The sequence below is a fragment of the Nilaparvata lugens genome, chromosome 5, assembly GCF_014356525.2.
Source record: "Nilaparvata lugens isolate BPH chromosome 5, ASM1435652v1, whole genome shotgun sequence".
Taxonomy (NCBI): Eukaryota; Metazoa; Arthropoda; class Insecta; order Hemiptera; family Delphacidae; genus Nilaparvata; species Nilaparvata lugens.
In genome coordinates, this window is record NC_052508.1 from 51,842,697 (window position 1) to 51,866,682 (window position 23,986).

At 30.9% G+C, this 23,986-nt stretch overlaps 1 protein-coding gene across 3 annotated transcripts in view; it reads right to left on the minus strand.

Annotated features, from left to right (window-relative positions):
• The window catches only part of LOC111055587 (longitudinals lacking protein, isoforms A/B/D/L), a 132,994-nt gene that overhangs the window by 16,100 nt on the left and 92,908 nt on the right, over positions 1-23,986 (minus strand). Inside the window, exon 5 of one of the 3 annotated variants that reach the window (XM_039428665.1) lies at positions 312-5,572. The exons of the other annotated variants lie outside the window; for them this stretch is intronic. Within the exon in view, the coding sequence (XP_039284599.1) occupies positions 5,208-5,572 (365 nt within the window). The 3' untranslated portion in view covers positions 312-5,207. Of the gene's footprint in view, positions 1-311; positions 5,573-23,986 lie in introns of those variants that run through there. 3 annotated transcript variants of the gene reach the window in all.

Consider the following 23,986-nt stretch of genomic DNA (forward strand, 5'->3'; position numbering starts at 1 on the left):
CTATTATAAATTGAATAGCCAAAGACTGTTACGCTATTCAGGAGTATTTTTGGCTCATTTTTATATAGTTCGACTCGTTTCTCAATATCGGGATGAGTTTTTCCTATTTACACATATAATACCAAAATTGACAGTATTTTTGTGGGCATGAGATGTTCCACAGTTGAATTGAAGATTGCTTCAAAACACTTCTATTTCAAATCGTATTGATAAATTATTGAAAATGTTTATACAGTTAGGCCTATTTATTTCAGTGTGAATTACATTCGTTTCAAATGTATCAGTAGGTGACTAGAAATAAAAGCTTCAAGTATACATTCAAATAAATACTATTTTATTAACTCGATTTAAACAGTCATTGCAAACACTCATTTCAACTCAATAAATATACAACCATTCCAAAATTGCAAAAATTAATCAATGAATTGTAGTTATTAGTGTCATACAAATTGAAACACAAATACATGACTAGACAAAAAGAACACACATGTTACATAAAGCAAAACAACAAACGACTTATTAGACTAGCAAATGAATAAAAATACTATATACCAATACCAAAGAATATTGGAGTACAATACTATCATGAATTATACTCAAAAAGTATAAGTAATATGAAATTCTCTTGTGTAGAACCTACTATAACTCAACTTTATAAATAAACTTTTTGTGATCTTATCTTATCCTTTAATATTTATGTACATTACATGATCATAAAGCCTATTCTATTATAATATGAAGCTAGCAGGTGATCAATATAATAATAGTCATAATAACAATGGTTTCATGTATGGTTTTATGACTAGATCAAGGTGTTTAAATTTGTCTTTGGTTGCTAAATCTTAAATTCTAGGCACAAACTCTTCAGTTCCATGGAATTTTTAAAATAAATCCATCATTTTCATTTACATTACTACCCAAATATTTCAAATCACGTTCCATGAGAATTTTTAATAGATCCATTATTTTCCATTTTTATTTCCTACAAAGTCTATCTTAACTTGTCTTATTTGGGCTTCTTTTTAACTAATCGTATAAAAGCAAATTCAACGGGTGAAAATGTTAATATTAAGATGGCACAAGTTGTGAAACATGTTATAAATTAATAGTCTAAATACAGGTATGCATAGAATATGATAAGCAAATAATGATATTTTTTTGGAATCCTGGTTGGATAACATAAAAATTAACTATAGACTAAATCATAAGATGTCAATGGCTCTTTGCTATATAAAGCTTTCAAGAGAATCAAGAATTTTAAATCAAAAATATAATTATTTCAATCCAATTCGATTATTTCAAAACACAAAGTTTTTTTCTTTTTATCAATATTGTCATAGAAAAACTTCAACCATATTCGTAGTTCTTAATAGAACATGTTCTGTTTATGTTGTATGATATATGGTCCCATTTTAGATGTTAAAAACCAAAGTTATCAACTATAATATTTGAATCATAATTTAGTTAAAGGAGTGATATTGCAGGCCTATTGAAAATGCTGAAAAAATATTCTATCTTTACCTAGAAAGAAAAGAGATTTCAATTGATCCTACTTAACATTTTCTCATGTACGGTAGTGAAATAAATGTTATCCATAAAATATTATGATTTCAAGAACTTAACAGCTCTTTTTTAAGGTAGGTACTATGAGTAAGATTTGAACATTATGGTTGTATTGAGACAATAGTGGTTGACAACCCTTAGGGCAAAGACCATATTAAGCGGTTTTTCATGCGTTTTCAGACGGCGTTTTTAGAGTCGGTAGGGCAGGAAGCTCTCCGATTGGCTGATTGAGTTGGCGCCTGAAAAATAGCCTAATATGGTCTGACTCTTACTTTGTGTTTATTCATTAAACATATTTTGATAGATTTCAACATCTATACGGTATTCCTTCTATGTCATATAAAAATGGCACATACAAATTATAAAAGAACAGCAAAAATTAATTTGCAAAAAAACTTTAACTAAATAATAACATGGCGATATTCATGAATAACAACAATAATGCAAATGAGATCAAAGAGTGAAATTGTATCATGGACTATGAACTTTACTATACTTGAATATAAAATTGCCGTACAACTTGAATATTGTAGGTTGTACTGTTTCATTTCGAATCTGAAATTTATATTCATTCCAAGAGGAAAAGAATTATTGCATACAGATTATTCTGAATAGAATGTATATTATAGAATAGATTATATTAATGTTTTCTTGCTTTCACAAAAATTTCGAATTATTCAGCAGTAATTGAACAGGTAACAAACAAATTTGAATCACTCAAAGAGATTGAGCGATGAAAGAGAGTCGCACGCAGGGTGATAATCATTCCAATAACTGCATGCAGCTAAAAATGATGCAATCTTATGTACTTGTAATTTGTTTACAATCTTATGAAAAATAATGAGTATTGAATAATGACATCCTTTCTGTGAATTAATTTCTCTAAATAAAATTTCGAGTATTATACAATTCAATAATATTACTTCTATAAAAATATTCATTGTATCTTTACGATTATATTTTTGGTGTTGAAGAAACTAATCTGAACGGTTTTACGGATTTAGATGTTAAAAAATTGAATCATTTTATGAGACATGTTTTCTTTTTCTTGGTATTTTGGTAACTCATATTGATTACTTATTATTAAAGAACATAACTTAGTAAAGTAGTAGAAGCATGCTCAATGAAGTAAATTGCACATTCAATTTATTTCACAAAAAATATGGAGAATAAATAATCATTGATTCTAGGAATATTGAAGATGGTTTATGGTCGAAGACAATATTCAAGTTGAGGTAATGCAGCTTTCAAATATTATCTAATAATTTAGTATTTTTAGATTATTAGGGCCAAGCCACACGAGGCGTTTTCCAGTCAGCACGATAGGACAGGAAGCTCTCCGATTGACTGATTGGGTTGGCGTAACGAGTGAGCTTCCTGTCCAGCCAATCCAGTCGTACTGACCGAAAAATACGCCTCGTGTGGCTTGGTCCTTATAGATGTTTCATGTTTTAACTTGATTAAATCTTCTGCAATAACTGTTTGGTCTGATTGTTTGTTTTGAAAACATATCATAATATTGAAGTTCATCATTGAAATTATCATGTAATTTGAAAAATACTCAAATTATTTGAAAATAAAGGGTCAATTGTGTATCAAACACAAATTTATTACTTTAAAAACTACTAATAGGTATCTACAAAATAGATGATGTATGTATTGAATTTTCTCTAAACACTAGAACATAATTTAATATTGCATTTGAAATGTGGTTTAGGATTTATTGACTAGAAATTGATTTCAATACTGAAAATTTAATTTCTGAGATCCTATTCGATTGAAGAAGATCTTTTAATTCTAGTAACTTATATGAAATACTGTACTCGATTTTTTAAAAATTATGGGTTTAATAGCATAGTTGGAAATTATTGGCCTCCTTATAGCTAGGCTATTTACTCAAAGCTTATCAATCTGAAGCTTATTGAATAATGAGAGTGTTATAATCATATATTTCTGATTATATCATTATCCATTTATTCTGAAATAGATTCATCATAATGATCATTAAGGTTTCCTTGGATTAGTTTTCTTGACTAGAAGATTATATGATCAGTATTTGGCATGGTGTTTATATTGAAGCTTTCAGCCGTACATTAATTAGGCAGTGTTTCTTGCACTTATAATTGCAGTATAATGAAATCGCACTCAATACAGAAGCGATTACTTTAGAGTAACTCAATTACTACAATGAAGATGATTACAAAATTTGCTCTCACGGGGTGCTTAGAATATATTAACCCTTTGATCAATTCTTTGTAATTTTTCCTTTTCGTTTAATCTGCTTTCTTTTTGTGAAAGACATAAATTTGAAGTAGTCTATTGTCTTCATTCATGAATGAATAAATATTGGCATTTATCAATGGTAGCATCCTACGTAATGAGATAAGACTCGACGTTGTCAAAATGATTTTATGAATTACCGTAGTTAACTGCTGCCAAAAACTATTTTCAGTTTTGTGTAAGAATATTATCTTCATACAGCCTACTAAGTTTTTTCATGATATATCATGAAAAAGTCTGTGATATAATCAACTTAGTATAATTGATGACCATGATCAGTTTTGAAATTTGAGATTGGGCTTTTAGTTTCAGCAGCTTTTTATATTCTTTAATTTGTAAATTTCGTTCAATAGAAATTCATTCTTTTTTGTTTTTGACAACAAATTTCAATATCGTTTGATTCGTATCCAATTTTAAAAAGCAATAACAAAGCAGCATTTGATATAAATTTGCTATTATCAAATGAGAATAACAATATATTCAATTAGATACTATACCAATCCAGACCAATCATGCAATTTTGATTTTTCTAATTATCTAAAATTTGTATCCAAACTTCGAGAAGTTTTTTAATATATTAAAAATTCGGCTAAATTCCATTTCGCAGAATTGGGATTAGGAAAAAATCTCATAGTGAATCAGGTACTGAGTTTTCACGTTTTCAACTTGTGACAACATCGAGTCTCATTCGAAGATAGAAGCTACTATAAAATATTTTAAATAAATACTTGTTTCAACACAAAATTTGGTGTGCTTGAGTTGGATAAAATCAATCCTTGCTCCAACAGACACAAGTAGTGCTTGGGATGGACTACATATTGATATATTATATAATGTTAATTGTTGATGAATCAATACTTATTTCAGCAATTGAAGGTAACTATAGATGTAATCATGAGGAAATGTGTTATCATTCTCAAGTACAACGTAGAGAAAGGTGTAATCATACAAAGATCAATATAGATGCAGTCAAGGTACAATCATACACAATGTGTATCCTCTATGATGCATAGGTGGTTCAGACACAAGAGAGAAGTCAACTGCCCTTAAGTCGCTACAATTTCAATCTTTTTCTCAAAAGGATACTCATAAAAAAACATATAGATTCTTTATTATGAAGTGAGATTCATTACAATCTGCCAGCATTCTTGTTTGTTAGTTTGCTACAAACACATTACAAAATAATGTCAACATCTATTTGCCAGTACTGTACCGTATGTCAAATTTTGTACTATTCTATATGGGATATTAAAAAATATTTAACTCTAGTGTTTGCCATTTAATGAACGTTGACCTGAACCAGCCAGGTCACATTATTATTCTTATGCTGACAGTTTGAAGTGAATCGGATGGACACTGAGTGCTTATGAAGTTGAAGACGAGGAAGTCGGTTGACCGGTGATGTGTACGATGTACTGGAACTTGGCCTGCTGACAGAAGGGCATATGCCGCACCAGACGCGAGGTGTGCTTGAAATTCATGCCGCAGTTGGGACACAGATGCTGGGGGCCGCGATCGCAGCGATCCTCGCGGATGTGACGCGTCAGCGACTGCTTCCACAGGTACGACTTGTTGCACAGGAGACACGCGTAGCGACCGGGCAGCGCGAGGGGGTCTTTTTCCGTCGTCACCACCCCGTTGTCTTTCTCGTCCACCGATAACGGATCAACCGCTAACGGATCGTTCAGCGACGCATTCTTGTCGCCTGGCGCCAGCGGGTCCTTACAGCCTGCAACCAACAGAAAACTATCTTAGCGACAGGAACTAGTCGGGAGACAGTCTTACATCTAACAAAAGTGCGTGAGTAGATAGTAGGTGAACTTACATTGTTGTTGCAACCCCGCGCCCGGCTGGACTTCCTAGGATAATTGGATAAAACTAACAATACATTACAGTCGAACTACAATATTTTTTAGAATTTTAAAATTTATTTTGAGTTGAGGAATTGATAAAATCTATTCATTATTGATTATTTTAATAATAATTTTTTTCTAAATATTTCATCCTGACCGAAGGATGGTATTAACCGTGTTTTGTCTATTAGATCAAGTATTTATTTTATTATAAGAAATTGATATAATCAATAAATTAATTTGATTGATCATTTTTTTCTGAATACCTGACTTAAACTGAAGGTATTATTTCCTTTATCAGATGGGTTTATCTTGATTATTCTATTATAAATTTAGTATTTGGGTAATGCTTAGCAATTTTCATAGAAATGAATTTGTTTTTTCTTCAAGCTTCAAACTATTTTATTAGGTATTCATAATCAAGGAACATATTCCAACTTTTACTGTAGTGTTTAGAATTATTATTTAGATCTAATATAAAATATCTATCTGGTGAATTAAGGGGATGAGGGGTTATAATACCAAAATCAGGCCCACTTTTGTAAAGTAAGAAGGTAACATGAAATAGAAGTCAATCTATCCTATCTGATGAAAGTATACTGTTGTGTATTTAAAACTTTATAAAATGAGGCAATTCATTATTGAAGTGTCTTTGAGGTATGCTAATTTCAATTACCCATTTGTCCAACAAGCGGTATTAATGGAAAATGCTATGTAATATTATACTCAATTATGCTTATAATTTATTAAAATACACGAAAAACAATTCAAAATTTCCTGATTATGATGTGTAGAGAACATAATTTTAAAAAAGTCCAAGTAGGTAATGGTAATGTTTTTGTGAACTCTAGAGAAGAAAATTGTTGGAGTAACTACGAAAGTTTTCCAACTTTTTCAGATTCCAGCCTGTAATATGGGTGTTTCCCACAATAATACAATTCAATTGAGCTCAAAAAATGCAATAGTAAATATCTCGAATAAATAAATATAAAAAACAATGTAATACAGTCAACTGGTCTTGATTATTCACGAACATCTACACTAACATGCTAATTAAAAATATTAAAAAATACTTGTACATTAGATAATGTAGTTTGTTGAAAAAATCGAGGCATGCTTGAAAATCATCGCAGATAGAAATCATGGCTGAAGAATAAGTTGGAACAAAAAATTGTGATTGAAAATGGATTACAGAATAATATAAATTTTCAAATTCAAGTATAAAAAAAACATTAAATATGACAGCGAAAAAACATGAAAAGCTGAGATCAATTAAGGCGCTATAAGGAAAAATAAACTCATTTGCGAAAACATAAAAATCCTAATATTGAATCAATAATGTAATTTTTAGTGGGTTTTCGAAGACCATCAACTCTTCATTCTTAGTTCATAGCTTTCAATCAATCTATGGAAATTCTTTAATAAGATATCAGGTAGACAGTAAGTTTAGTTGGAAAATTGACAAGATGTTAATTTTTAAAGATAATTTGGACTACTTCTTAAAATACTTATGGAGAACTAGTAATTAAATGAACAATGATCTCACAATTTAATGAAAATTTGCTAATAAATGTTCAGTAGAAACGCATTAGAATTATGAATAAGAACATATTTATTTCATTTCTTTTTAGGCTGGCTCATTGGAAAAAATAATCAACCAAAATATAAAAAGTGTTCATGCAGATAAATCGTAGCCTACAAACTACAAAAAATCAATGAAGAACAGATAAAAAAAATTCAAGAAAATACAAAGGAAGAGTTTAATATATCAAATGAAAAAGCATGAAGGATTGTCACTGAATACGATTAATTATTACCATACCCAAGATAATTGGATTGTATTCTAATTGAACTGTTCACACCTAATAAATGTGCGGTGAAATGGAATTTTTATAACTATAATTAAACAATAATATAAGATTAAATATTGAGTTTCAAGGTGGTCTGATGAATAGTACTGACATAATTATGTAATTTTACCTTCTTAAGTCTCATCAATATCTGTATTCATAAGTCAATAGCTCATCAATGAATTTTAAATACTAATATTCCAATAACCATACAATCAACCAACGTGATGAGAAGTTTACTGTCTTTGAGTCTGAAAGTTATAATACATCAGAGCAATTCAAAATTTCTGTTCTTAGTAGTTTTGTATTTAAATTTGAGGGAATCGTATCATCAACTCATCATAATATCTAGACTCTTTCACTTAAATTGGATTTCGAAGTAGTATTGAGCAAATTCCTGTTCAATAATAAGGCCTAATGCATCAGCCTTTATGTATTTAGATATTCTGGTGATCTAAAATTCTATACAAATAAACAGCATAATGCTACAGTAATAATGAAAATTATTTTGAAAATACAATATTTTAATATAATAAAAATATATTTGACACACTTTTAGAGTATAACACAATAAGTGTAGTACATCAATAAAAAAATTATACATGTGAATTTTTTTCATTAAATTATTATGGAAATATCCATCAGAGAATTGAACAATAATCGAAAGTACAATGTTTTCAACACTTTTTTGCAAAAGCATGCTTAATTTAAAAAGTTTACAGAATAACTTCAAGTATCAAAAGCAAAGCACCTATTGGAGTGCCACAGCCCAAGAATCAATGTTTATCTTTCTACTATCTTTGAATAAAAAATGTTTATATTTGAATGCCGTATCTATTGTTTACCCAACAGTACAATGTTTTCTCTCTCCATTTTCATGTAGGCATCAACGATCAAAATTAACAAAAGTATTAAAAAAAAAACAATGAAAGTAAACAGTTCACTCGACCTTGAAGCCCCTATATAGTAAGATTCACATCAACTGTCATCTCCACTTTAGCTTGCCTTATAAATAAATAATATCGATCGATGCTTCCCATTCCATTCAACTGATGCTTACAGCCCAAAGTGAATTTGTGTGTGTGTGTGTGTGTGTGTGTGTGTGTGTGTGTGTGTTTCATTCTTTCATTATCAACTCCATCATTGCCATTATTCACTTCAGACTGTCAACATTTATCTTAAGCAACATCAATAATGTTTATTTTAAATGAAGTAAAAAAACAGTTTTAGGCAAATGCCTGTTGTTCTACCTGTATTATATCATGTCTGTGAATAAATAAATTAGTAATTGCATTTGTTCAAATGCTATTTAATGAATAATTATTAGAAGTCTTCGGGGTGATTTACAGCATTCAATTGGAATTTTCGTTTAATAGTAATTATCAAACAAATATGATTTTCTTTCAACCAATTCAGCAAGTTTAAGGAGAATCTTACACTATAAACACAATATTGCTTCCATCATTACAGAATAACATTTACATAATGTGGTTATTGATGAAAAATAAGGTAATTTTATTTTGATTATACCAGATGCTACTCATTAATGAACGAGATATTATTGCGGTGGAATTTGTTGAAACAGTTCCTAGTTTCGGAGAGACAGAGTGGGCCTGACAAGTGGAGCACATCCATTTGGAGCGGTGCTCCTGTGAGTTTGTGCATCAGTAGGCACATCTCCTCCAGAGGGTAATGACCTCCCTTACTTTGCCTAACTTCATTCGGCACAAACGGCTTGCCCGCCTTCACTACGTACTTGGACTGTGCATGCATCCTGATACAGTTCAGATGCAAGTTACCTGCATGGAAAACATTAAATAGCTACTATTTTAATGAAAGAAAATAAAAGAAAAATTGATAGAATTGTAACGATGAATAATGCCCGAGAATTGTTTCATTTAAATGAAAACGAAAACCATTTAAATGAAAGGAAATAAAATCCAAATTATAAGAATAGTAACGATTAATCGAATCATGACCGAGTTTTGTTACGGTAGAGAAGGCTAATGATAAAGAAAGATAGAACAAATTATGCAAGTTCAGTTGTGAATCACTTAAGCAGGGGAAAGAACATTAAATAACTATGTAGAATAAAAACGAAATAAAATGAAATTAAAACGTAATTAATGAAACAATAAACGTAAATCCTGTTTATAATATTGTATTGTAAACATGATAGCGAAGCTTCTGTTACTCATTGATGATATCACATACATTTGAGAAATGTTCTCACCTCGAAGCTGTAATTGATGTTTTCCATGACGAAATACTATTTAATAGCTTTGTTGTAGTCTATACGTAGTAACACAGTGACTAGACTAAAACAAAGTTAGTGTAGTTTATTCATTTATTTCTTCATTAGAGAATCAAACAGTTTCCTGCCTCTCGATTTTTTTTTCTGAAGATGATGCCTACATGAGCTCTAGGCTTGTACGAGGTTAATCATGATAATTTATGGAACTTGTAGGTCTCTATATTGGAATAGCTGAGGAAAGCGTAGTTTTCCATGTAATATCAGTAAACAAGTCAAGTGGGACACTTAGGAATAGTTAAAAGAAACAATAGTAGCAAACAGATATTATGAAGAGAAAATCAGGAGGTGGAATTTGAGATGTTGAGTGAAAGGAAATTGCAAATAACAAATTATTTCATTGAAAAATGTTTTATTTGTGGCAATAAAAAATGTGTCATGATTACAAAATATTCTTTGTTAAGAATACTCTACATCCAGTTCCACAAAGTATACTCATTCAAAGCAATAATTAAATTATATTTCATTTAAAATAATTTAATCAGTGACAAATTATTCTATAATGAATTTCATGCAGTTTTTTTACAAATAGAATATAATTTTCTGTAAGTGTATTTCGGATTGAAGCTACTCTAGTTTCTTAACATAGCTTTTTTTATTGAAAATATTACGTTTTAGGCTAGAAAAAGCTTCAAAGTTTGAGGGCATTCAATTCCCTTGTGAAGGATAGGTTATGGAACATTAAAAAACACAGAAATACAACAGTTTCAAAAATATAAAAATAGAAATCAGGATGACTTACTATGCGACACTTGTAATTAATATTTTGCAATATCTATGTGTCACACTATACATAATTGAATATACATATTGTATTAGACATTGAATTTACAAATCGCTTCTCTATTTGAGTACCTATATAGTGGAGATTTTAATGATGGATAATTATGCAAAAGCGGGAAAAATCAGGAAGTCTTTTGAAACGTTTTGTTTCTAACTAAATATTCAATCCCTCACTTTTTTGAAAAAAACTGGTTGGCTTTTATGCAACTAATTAGTTTTGAAACCTTTATACACTAAACATTGGCGCATAAAGCCTTCATACATCAATCACCGAGGTTGTAGATTTGAATATCCAAGGATTTGATTTTTTTTATTTTCATTGAAAACTTGTATTTTCACTGTGAGAATTGCGCACATGCTTGATAAGGTTGGAGCGAATTTTAGTTCTGTAAGGACAGTCAGGACACTGGAGATGAGCTTCCTTTCCGCACTCGTGGCGCAGGTGGTTAATGAGAGAACTGCGCCACTTGTAGTTTCTTTTACATCTGGGACAATTGTACGGGCGCTCAGGGTCGCATTGGTACGAGTCGCCATTTTCACGAAAAAATTGCAAACTTCTATTGATCATTTCTGAAACAGAGACAGAAAGTCATGCAAAAGGTCCAGGTTTCCCTAGCAGAGACTTACTCCCAAGATGGATATGACTACAAAATAAAATGACAATATAATTGCATCATCAATAAGGCAATTAATTGAAAATTTATGGTGAGCTACCTCAATAATAATTCAAATTAGGGTTCATCCTAGATAGTTTTTGGAAATTTTTTACAAAAATATGGAGAAAAATTAATGGAAATTAATGTCTAAACTTTTCAATGGATCTTAATGATTTTTCTAAATGATATAAATGTAGGTACCCTATTAATTGAACAAAGAAAAATATTTATCGAATATAACCACTTGAGTGGTAATGAAACAGTACTTGTGCGACAGTAAACGTAAAACAGTGGTGTGGGATATCATTTAGTCAGTTATCCTCTATTTGAAGACTTCTAAATTTTTATGAAACTAAATTCAATAATCCAGATTCAATAAAATGTATTGTATTGTAATCAATTAACTAAATTAATTTATTGTATTATACTCAATTTCTCCTTCCATTACAAACTGCTTGTTAAAGATCACTTTAAAATACTCAAATTACGTCATAGTAGTCTGATATTTATGATTAAAATCCATTATCTTCTACTCACTGTGTTAGCTTCAACAGTGTTGAAAAAGGGCCTAGCGTCCGAAAGCGCTTCACAAAGTAGTGGGAGTCCACACGTGAGTAGAAGCTAATAGCTTTTAATCATAAAAATCAGACTGCTATAGAAGTATTTCAAGTATTTCAAAGTGATTATTGAATTGTATTAGAGCATGCCGCTATATAATTCTCACCACATTATTCAATAATCACTATCTGGTACGTGAGTTCATGATTGGATAACACCAATTTATTTTTTTCCATTATTCAAAAATAAAAAATATTACCTTAACAAAATGAGAATAAATTTAACCAGCAAATAGAAACAAACTTCATGTAAATTGATCCAATATTATGGCCTCACTGTCATTAGTTTTGCAAAAGTACGCATTTAATGAATAAGGATTGTTTAAAACCAATAAAAAATGTTTTTCAATACTGGAATGTAAAGTATTTATTTATAGTATAGTTAACAACAAACAATATAATACAACACCTTTAAAATATTCTAGATTAAAATTTTTCCAAGGCAGGAAATTTTTCCAATGGTAATTTTATAAATGGCCTATTAATTTAATACAATAAAAACATGTTCAAAAATTCAAACATAAAATAGCTTTTAACTGCATGTAGGCTACTGCACTCTTATCCCCGTAATGCAAAGATTTCTACCGATTGTACTGTAACGTTAAAAGTGGGTACTTGATTGGAATCAATACTATATAAATTGATGTAAGTATATGAAAAAATAGGCGCCTAATCCGAATTACGAGGTGAATTTGTAGTAGCCTAATTCATGGCGCTGCTATTTGAGATGAATGCTTGAAGGCGATGTGTGACTTGAGGTGAAATCGGTGAAAAGCTCTGTACGGACAGAAATCGCATTGGAACATGGGCGCTTTCCCGCACTCAAACTTTTCATGCCGCTTAAGCAGACTCTGTTTCATGTACCGTTTGCCGCAAACCAGACACTCAAAGTTTCTAGCACTTCTGTCCACCATTTTTTCTAGATATTTGTCAAAATTCAAAAAATCCACATCGGACGTAAACACACCTAGAAATGAGAGAACAGAGTTGAACGGTCAGTATAGAGGAGATAGAGATGAGTGTAATGTGGATTCAAAACTCTTTTCAGAGATGATAGAACAGAACGATACAACAATAATTTATTGTTCCAGAATGAAATACTCATCTAGGTAGTGAGATTAGACTGCCATAATTTCTTAAAGCCAATCAACATTAATGCTCCCAATTAAACTCAATGTTCATAATTTTGAGTGGATATCACTACAATACAATTATTGAACAGTCAGTAACTCATACAAAGAAGGTGTTCTTAAACCTAACGTTTCATAAATTCAACATTGCGTGAGAGATACCATAATAAATAGTTTTTAAACACTTCAGAATATAGCCAAATTGAAGAGTGATTACAGAAAAAACATGGCTTTCTATAATCAAGTATTTTATAGAATTAGTACAGTAAAACAAGATATTGATCGAAACAGAACAAATTTTTGCTGAATAGTAATTCAAAGCTGCAGATAGGGATGAACAGTAGTCATTACAGAGTAGATTAAATAATTTAAAACAAAGCAATTGATGGAAAACTGTATCAGAGGGCTTTATGTAGTTTGGCGTTTTATGTATGTAAAGGTGTAGTGATGTCGTAACAGTACATCAATGTTTTAATCAATAATGATTATATTAAGAGGAGACAATAATTAGAAAAACAAAACCAATGATAATATTGGAAAAGTATAATACAAATGATTTAGTATAAGAATATAATATTATCAATTGGATAACATTTTCATCACATGAGTAAATAAATTAAAAAAAACACATTTTCAAGCGATTAAAGTTCAATGAAATTTTGTGATTCATATTTTCATACTTCAAAACAAGTATTTTCATGTTATTTTATAGTTTACGAAACCAAAAGATCTGGTGTAAACCTCCAGGAGTGCTTAGTGAAAGTGGAAAAGGATTCCACTTTGGAAAAGAAAAAAATAAGTTCAATGCAGTGATTATGAATGAGCTAATTTTAAACAAGGAGAAGCTATTACAAGATTATTCTTGTAAAATAACTAGAAGTATCAATTTAGGATGAAAAAAAAAAACAGATCGTTAGTCCTAGTACTAATAACAGTTATATTCAATAAAAAAAGTACTAGTTCCATACAAATATACAGTGATTCGAGTCCTGTGAGGTTTTTAATTTTGAATTTCCATTCTACAGCAATATAGAACGTTCTTTCAAGATTCAACAATTTTTTTTACAGTGATTCAAGTCCTATGCAGTGTCAAAACTCAAAATTCCGTGCTTCGAAATAGAAAGTCTTCTCAAGTGATAGATACCTTCTCTTCATTTTCAAAGGCACCGTAAGATGTTTATATTTTGTAACAAAGGAATGGAAATAGCCTACAGTAGAAACCAAAAATAGAAGATATTTATCTCGGGCCATTCCCGTGTTTCGGATAGACACGTTAAGCCGTCGGTCCCGGCTGCCTAAAAAGCAGTCGTTAGGTCATTTCAGAGGCCCTGAAATTGATCAGTTGCGACCTGAAAACTCTGACACCAGACCTGAACCAGCCAGGCCACTCGATATTATTATTATTCTAGTAGAAACCAGGTTCCATGCCACAATAATTTATTTTATTTATTTATTTATACATTAATAGATACAATCATTCTCAACTATGAATGATTGGGAGAGGAACAACAGGCTTAAAGCCCAAAACTGATACTGTTTCAAATTGCTTGTTGCCATGTATTTTCACTGACATACTCTGTGCCCTGAAATAAGCCTCATCTTCTTCCTCATCCACAATACTGCTATTTCTATAAGTGACTGGAAATTTGATAATCTAATTAGGCTAGTTGATCAAAATAGGAACATTCCAAATTGAAGATGACGATTAATACTGCTGTAGTGAGTTTCCGTTTAGCTTCCGTTAGTTTCCTTGAGTTTACTGCTAGTATTCCGTTCAAATAAAAGTAAGCTTCCCATTCAACCAATGCTGTCAGTTTGGAGTGAATCTCAATATACTATTACCAGCATGGAAAACTGATAAAATACTAACTAAAGTTTAATATTCTTCGAATAATAATATAGCAACTGACTGTAGTTTTCGAATAAGTTGGACGAAGTCAAGATCAGTTACAGTATGACTGCGCAATTGATTTCATATATATCGTACTACAAAAATGTTGTAACATTATATTCTATTTATTTATCATTTTACAAAGGCGACTTTCTGGAAGTATTTCAAGCCTAGTTGATGATGATGGGATGAATGATAATACAATGAATACAATATAATAATTTACATACTTATTAAATTATGTTTTTCACATTGTCTTTCTTTCATTGTCTGATAGTTAATATCAGGAATCTGGACATAAAAAGATGGCGATTTCAGAACAAGTAATTTAATCAAATCATAGTACATACAGTAAATTATAATAAAATTACAATGAGGGAATGTTTCAGGTAGTATACTGTATTGAAGACGGAGTATCGTAGAACACTCAAGATGGGAGTCCAGTGTCGTGTAACGCGTCTGGACTTCACAAAACGTGCCAGTACCATTTTAAAGCTAACATTTTATTCACTTATAAGATTGTACAAATTTTAGTTCAAATATACTGAAAATGAATGAATCTTCTGAAATTGAATACTATTCAAAATCTCTATCATAGAAGACGACATTATTATTATTTATTCTAATAGAAATATTGTAATTGAAATTAAGATCTTTCTCAGGCAAAACAATATGTGCGTAAATAGGCTATTAATAGTTACAGTGAATTAGGTTTTATTTCAAGATAGAGAATTAAGAAAAACAAACTTGACGCTGGAAAAATTATTGAAAAAATTGAAATTTCCAAAGAAGAAAATTTTGAAGAGAAATAGATTCATTTTAATTGGAATATGATATAGAACTAATGAATAATTGAAATATATAATCTTATAAATTGAGTGCCGTTTCGTTTGATAGAAATTGGAAGACAAAGATAAACAGATCTAATATGGTTAAATAATATATAGGTAGGTTGGAAAATATTCCAATTTACAGAGAAGTAAATTTGAAGAGAAATAAATTGATTTACAATTCAGAGAGACAATATAAAAATGATGAATAGCTAACGTATTTAAAACGATATGTCATAGATTGAATGATATTTATTTGGCAAAAATTAGAAGATAATATAAAAATAATGAATACTTAAAAAATGTAATGTCATGATAAAAATGAGTTTTTATTGGATAAAAATTATAATAAAATAAAAAATTGATGTAATGTGGGTACTAGTACATAATAATCATTTCAATGATAGATAAATGAAGTGACATAGGTACCGGTACATAATCTTAATAATTTCAATGACATTTTTGAAACTGCACTGTTTCCACACTATAAGAGAAGATTATCAAGATCTATGTTGACATGCTTTGAAAAGATATGCCTCTTTATATGATCCTTTCGGTGAGCTCGGTATGAACAAAGTTCACAGGAGAAGCCACGCTGCTTGCCACATTCATTCTCATGACGTTTCAAGCTTTTCTTGCATGAGTAAGTTTTAAAGCAAGTTAAGCATTGAACACGATTCTGCTCCAACTTTTTCTTTCTCTTTCCTGTTTTCTCATTTCCAAGGAATTTGATGTTTTCCGAAGTAACTGTAAATCGAATAATTATATTAGGCTAGAAGTTGGAAAAATCAAAACTAAAACACAACTTGGAAATAACCAAGTTGGAAAAAGTAATACGGTTCGAATTTTTCTAAATCTATGAACATCGTTTGTAAAGAGGGATTCAGCTTTGAGAAATCATTCATAGAACAACACGACCTTCACCAGAGCCTCAAGTTGTTGACTAACCGTACCGCACTTTGTTTATTCAATGCTCCAGTTAGTAGAGGCACTGACAGAGCAACACATGCATTTTGAGTTAATTTTCCATATTTGACCCAGTTAACTAGATAAAAAGTAAATAAATAGGAATAGAACCTGCATGTAAACTGATTTAATGAAACGTTGGCAGTGAGTCAGTGAATCTCATGAGGCTTGCAGAGGTCTCCACTCTCAGTCTTTGCAAAACGTCTCATGATAAGATGTAAGGATGGGAGAAGGACATGCCAGCAAGAATCAGTTGTAGGCCACATTTAGACGAGTAAGACAAAAAGTAAGCAAAAGTAAAAGTATGAATGAACAGTCCGCACTAGCGTAGCCAGGATTTTTAAATGAGTGGGGGGGGGGGGGGTTTGACCATAAATGTTGGGCCCCTATACGCTTCACCTAGAGGAATTTGATGAGAGATGAGGGTGTTATCTTGGATTTTTAGGCTCATGGAGTTCCAGGTTACAACCCCCCCTTCGCTACGGCCACTGCCAGTCCGCATCACCTTAATTTGTACTAATCAAATTTTATCTACCAATATTGTAAATGAGCAAAGCCTAAATTCGACTCTAAACCACAACCCAGTATTTCAAAATTTTGCTGCAATTACTAAATTACCGTACGGTACTTTCATTATTCGATGAAAAAGGGAGAAGTGGTTCAAAAATAATTGAGACACAAATACTTCGACTATACACCTTACAAATAGTTTTATTCAACTTTTATAAAAAATCTATCTTCTTATTCTATCTTATATCTTCTATCTATCTTATTCAGCGTTTTTGTATTCTTGTACCAGTAGGCTATTATATAATATTCAACTGACTTGCAGGATATGTATGCTTCACAATAACATGCCTTTGCAAGTGATACTTCCTGTAAGCACTGTATGGACAATAATCACAATAGAAGCCACGTTGCTTGCCGCATTCGTACATCAGATGACGTTCCAAATTTCTTTTGGCCGAATATTTTCGCTCGCAATCCTTGCACTGGTACAGATTCGGTCCTAGCATCAATATTTTGCTGTTTTTAGAAGTGTCTGTGAAATGGAATAATTAGAGGTTAGTAGTTCTACTATGAATATGATAGGAATAATATTAACAATTAATAATAATCAACTTGGAAAAAATTTTCTACAATATTTAAACAAAAACATTGATAATGATGGTTGTGGTTGTAGTTGTTATAGCCTACGAGAAAAATGTTAGGGATTGTAAACACTAATAATAATAATAATAATAATTATCAATAATTTGGGAGGAATTATAATTATAGGAATTTCTGTTATATTAATAAAATAAACATTCCAATATTGTTAATAATAGAGGAGTACATGGATTTGAAAAATCACTCGTGAAACAATGCGACTTCCACAAGAACCTTAATAAAGGTTGTACGATATCAGCTATCAGATAACTTGGAAATTGTTGAGTAGCTTGAAACTTTTCAAGTAGCTTATTACCTTATTACCTGGCTAAGGTAGTCCTGTTTTTCCTGTGGTTGGGTTATGTATTTTTGCTTTTGAATATCTATATGAGAATTCTTTTTAAAAGCAATCAAAAAGTTCAAAGTTATCAGATAACTGATTTGGCAATTAAGAGCAATGAAAATGTTGTACGATATTAATAGCAAAATGTGAGAGAATAGATGGTTTTTAATAATGAGTATTATATTGAGTAATGTCAATATATTGGGTGTCCTACGAAAAATGTAACAATCGAAAACTATATAGATTCTACATGGAATTTGCAACAAAAAATGTTCAGTAAAATTTTCTTAGTTTTTGAGATCTATATATTTTTAAAAAAATCAATAACTAGAAAACTATTAGTGAAATTCTTCTGAAGATATGGTTGGAAAGAAAAAGAAATTTCTAATAAGATTAATAGAATTAATTAATTTTACGCTTTTGAACTTTTTATGAACGCTCAAAGTTGAAAAAGTACATTCGTCGAGTTTAATGCTAAATTTCCAACAGTTTGATCTTATTTAAAGTTTCTGTCTGTTTCCAACCATATCTTAAAAATTAAATTATTTGACTGATAGCTTTCTAGTTAATGACCTTTTTTAAAAATACAGAAGAATCAATATATCTCGAAAACTAGGATCGATGTAAGAAAATTTAACAGCAATGAAAATGTTATACGATATTAATAGAAAAATGTGATAAAATCCATGGAAGAACCTTTAGAAATGATCAATACATTAGAAATTTACAACCATAAAATTATGGAATGATGTTGTCTTGTTTGATAAACGGTATGCTGCAATATTGACTAGTTTTGTTGAGTGATTGAGTCAATAATTCAATCTAGTAAGTATAGTTCTAAAAATAACTGACACAGAGTGGTGCAGGTCTGCACCACTATAGGACCACTAGAGCCTTAGTTTGGCCCAAGCCGCATGTAAATTGACCCAAATAATAAAAAATGTTTATAAAAGGTTGTTATTACAGAAAACCTTTTTTTAAATAATACAAAAGGTTTGTTACTGACCTAAATAATTGGGTCAATGATAATAAATTGACCTAATATGATAGCTATCACAGTGACTCTCATATTAATGCATGCTTGGCTATGTAAACAATCTTTGCAATAAGTATCTATGTTATAGGTTACATAAGGATGGGAGAGGAGAAGTGCTTCTAAAATATTCCAGACACAACACATCGACTACAAAAAGCTTATAATTTCAAGCAGTTTTATTCAATTATCACAAAAATCCTGTTTTCCCCTCTTTCAGAAAGATTGAAAAGCTAGGTATTACATATTTCAGATATACAAAACAATGATCAACCTTTTACTTTCTTTTTTGAAGATGTTAGATGTGAAAGAAAAGTTGAATTTGATCTGATGTTCTGAATTGGGATGAATTAGAAGAAAAAATGTTGTAGATCTTGGTGAATAACTACCAAATTAGAAACATTGGAAAAAGGGATGATGATCGTAGAGAACTGAGCCTTAGGCCTAATATTTAAAATACTATACAAAAAAATTAAAAATATATACTTATCTTTAAATTTTCAATGACACTTCCTTACAAATTAGCCACGATCTCACAATTTGATTTCTAAAGCGATTTAGTTGGCTTGGAGAAATGGAACATTCTAGTGAAAACTTGTAATAAAAAATCAAATAACAGAACTTCACAAATAAATGGAACCTATAGAATAATGAATGAATGAATGAATGAAAAACGTTTTTATTCACAAAAATCAAAATGTTACAAACATTTGAAATGCTAACTTTACAATAATTTGAAAGAATAATACTCCTCACCTAGAACGAGTCTGTGTGTGAGGAGGGCCGTGTGTATGACTTATACACAGTATAAGTCAATTTGCGTAGCACTTAACACTTGAGAAAAATGTCTGTTTATAAATTATAATTACTTAAACAATAATCGGCTATAATCACACTATAGATTTATATACATAAAGTTTTGTTTAAAAATGGGTAAGTATTAGCTGAGACAAATAATAGAAGTAATATTACAGATAATACTGTATGGTATTGGTGGTAAATATGATCTCTTCATTGAAACTTTTTATATTGCGGATAGCCAACGACTCGTATTTTACAGTATATAGTAGCCTACAATATTCACTTTTAAATTTTTAACACGTTTTGTAATGGAATACAACATCGATTCAAATTAATTTCTTTTACATAATGTGTGTACCTACAAAAGTAGGTCTACTTTTGGCTTATATGATTATCATCACGGTACACACTGCCATGTATGCTTGAGAATAACATGTCTTTTTATGTGATACTTTCGATAAGCACGGTACGAGCAGAATTCGCAACTGAAATTGCGCTGCTTTCGGCATTCGTAGATCACGTGTTTTCTCAGGTTTGACTTTGTCGAGTAGGTTTTCTTGCAAGTTGTGCACTGATGACCAAGACTACTTGCATCTATCTCCAAAATTATCTCCTTCCAAGTGCTGTCTGGAAAGTTCAATAATTCAATCAAATACACAAGGAAAAATCTCAAAAAATTGAATAATAAATCTTCAACGCCTTTCCAAAAATGTAAGAGATTCTCAGTCACTTGAGACTAGGGACTAGGGTGAAGGAATGGTTGCTAACGGGATGCCTATATAGTCATCACAGCCTGATTAAATTTTTGTTAATTATGCTAATTGTGATTATTGTTTGTATGATTATAATTTACTTATAATTATTATCAAACGGAAATCAAAAGTTGAATGTTGTACGCTATAGAGTATAATTTAATTATATTATATGTTATTATTATGTATATTGTATGACGATTGTCAATACATGTAGTGTGCGGTTTGACTTGAAATTATCTTTTTAAAAACTGGGAACCTACTAAGGTGACTGGAGTTTTTCTCCAATTCATTCTCATTTGGGCTTGCTATTTCTGAATCGACTTCAATGAAATCTTGAACAGCATCCTTGATTGAAGGGTCTTGTACTGAATCTTCAGTCGTCAGATAATTTCCACTATCCTAATTAGTTCATTAATTTAGAAATAGCCTATGACATGCATCAATGAAATAAAGGATCCCCATTTTTACTTCATGGTATGAATGGTTCAGACACGAGTCACTTTGTTTACAATTGGTTTGTAACACTCAACCATACGTCCTCTTCATTAGTCAATCCTTTTCTTGTGACTTGACCATCTGAGAAGCTATAAACTAGCACTCTAGCTCGTACATTCAACATATCTAGTTTGAACATACATGAATATATATTATAACAGATAGTCTGATGTATATTTTCAACTATAATATGAAACAACAATGTGGTAGTCAAGTAGTTTTCGAATAACTAACAAATTCAGAAAAGTACGTCCCCCTAATTCACTTATAGCCTACAATCACTGCTTGATGATTTTTAAAATGCTTCATAGAGAATAAATGACATTTTATAGACTTAGCCTATACACTGGATGTTCTGGATGATGCTGGATAAAATAAGATTTTGGCTGGATCTGAAATCTATGTGTTTGGTGGGAAGCAACCCAACTACTTTTCTAATTCCCTATAGGAGTCTGGCAAGGGTTGAAAGGTGGCCTTAGCCACCACCAGCATTCCAATAACTAAAGAGGTTAAGAGGATGACGGATCAACATAGATAAATTAACATAAAAGTAAAAAGTTTCACATTTAATTACTAGAAAGAATACAATAATTTATTACAGATTATTGAGAATCAAACATCAAGATAAGATTAAGATAAAGAATTTTCAAACATATAAGCAGGGTGCTTTCTGATGAGATGACCCTGCAGAGCTACTTTTTGGTGCGCCCTGTATGGACAGAATGTACAGTTGAAGGTAGGCTCCTTGCCGCACTCAAACTTCAAATGCCTCACCATTGACTTTTTCAGGGCATAAATTTTGCCACATCCGTGACAGGCGAATTGGCTGGGGGTTTCTTGCGGTGCGGTAGGCCTACGGTGATATCCTAGAATTTGAATTACAATGTTGATTTGAGTATTATTACAAGTTTAATTAAAACTTCAATGAGTGTGCGGTTTTGCAAGCTACTGGAATTCGTATAGTAGTACACTTTAGAAGTGAATTTCAAGGGATGTAGTCTGATACACTAACAGAATTTGATACAATTTCCTTACAGTACCTACTAGAATTTACTACCGACTACTAGAATTTAATATATGAATGCATAAATGAATGAATAAATAATGAATTTATTGCCAAATACAAGAAATATTTTTACAAATAAAAATAATTATTAAAATACAATAGTTTTTGGCGTGACTGGAAAAAGAAGCCTTGAGCTCCAGCCACGAGTTCTAAACATACCGTAAGAAATACTTTTTTTAAACTAATAACAGCAGTAACAAATGAAACAATTCTGTTAATGGATGGTAATCTATGGATATTGAATTTTATCAATAATCCAAGTACTTGATAAACACAATATAAATGCACAGAAAAATAATATAATAATTATTGTCGAGTTTTAATAACCTTCACGGTAATAAATAATTAATATTGCCAAAATTGGTGATTCAGCCAACTCAGTTCTCAATTTTAAAATAATAGATTTGTTTTACCCACGATTTTATCAATCTCAATGTATTCGAGTAGAACACAAAAAATAGACATAATCTACCTGAGTTCAAATACATATTGATAGTAATTCGTGAAAGAGCAGGTACTGTGTTGCAATGTGGGGAATTGAACACTATTTCGGGAAAATGCTGGAAACTAGCCAAAAATTAATTGGTTTTTGATACATAGGATTATAACAAAAAATCTCAATTTCTACAATGTTTGATGGTATAGCCTAAGATTCAAGCTCACGTTTTGGAACAGAAAAAAATGTTGAAAAATTTGATGACTCAATACAATAAAACACCTAAAAGTGATACATATTTGTGATTCAAAATGCTTGCAAATTCTCTGAAATTTTCTCTGGAATGAAAGTAAACTGCCAAGAAAGTTCTGAAGTTTTATACTTATAACTTTAACTCTCAATGATATTTTAAATAATTAAGAAATTGATGCCGGTCAGGATAGCCGAGACTACGAAGGCTTTGCACCTTTCAGTCTGCAGTCGTGGGCTCGAATCCCGCCGTTAAGCATGGACGTTTAATCAACTCATCATTTCATCCCATCACCCACGTACGCATAAGCATAAAACTCATTTGGGCATCATACGCAAAAAATTAATAGAATTAGTGATTTGTATTTCCCAAGCACCCATTGTGGAAAAAAATGTGACACTGTAATGAGAAATGTTGAATGAAACCAAATTCCAGTAAAGCAAAACAATTTTTTTAATATACAAAGTACAAAAATATGAATTCGATAATTAGGCTAAGATAAGAAACCAGGAATAAGGTTGAGTTCAATTTATTGTTTTATTGTTTATATTTATTTATTTTTCTGAAGTAAATTCATTTCATAGTTTGGTAGAGTAAATAGAAGGCATATAAATATAGTAGGCCTATAAATGAGAATAAATCTGAAGAAAGTATTGTTCAGTTTAGTAAAGAAAAAATAAACATGAATTACAACAATTGGAGGGGAAAATGCTTATGTTTCATAAGTTGATAGAAACTAGAAAATGCTCAAGGTTAACAAGTGGATAAAACCATAGAGAAACAATAGTGTAAGTCAAGGCCGTACCCAGAAAAAAAATTTGGGGGGGGGGGAGTTTGTGATACTAGGCGGGGTCCGGAGGGCTCAATAAAACCTTTTAAAAATTGTCAAATAACCTTTTTCCAGACCATTATGTTTTTATTGACAAAA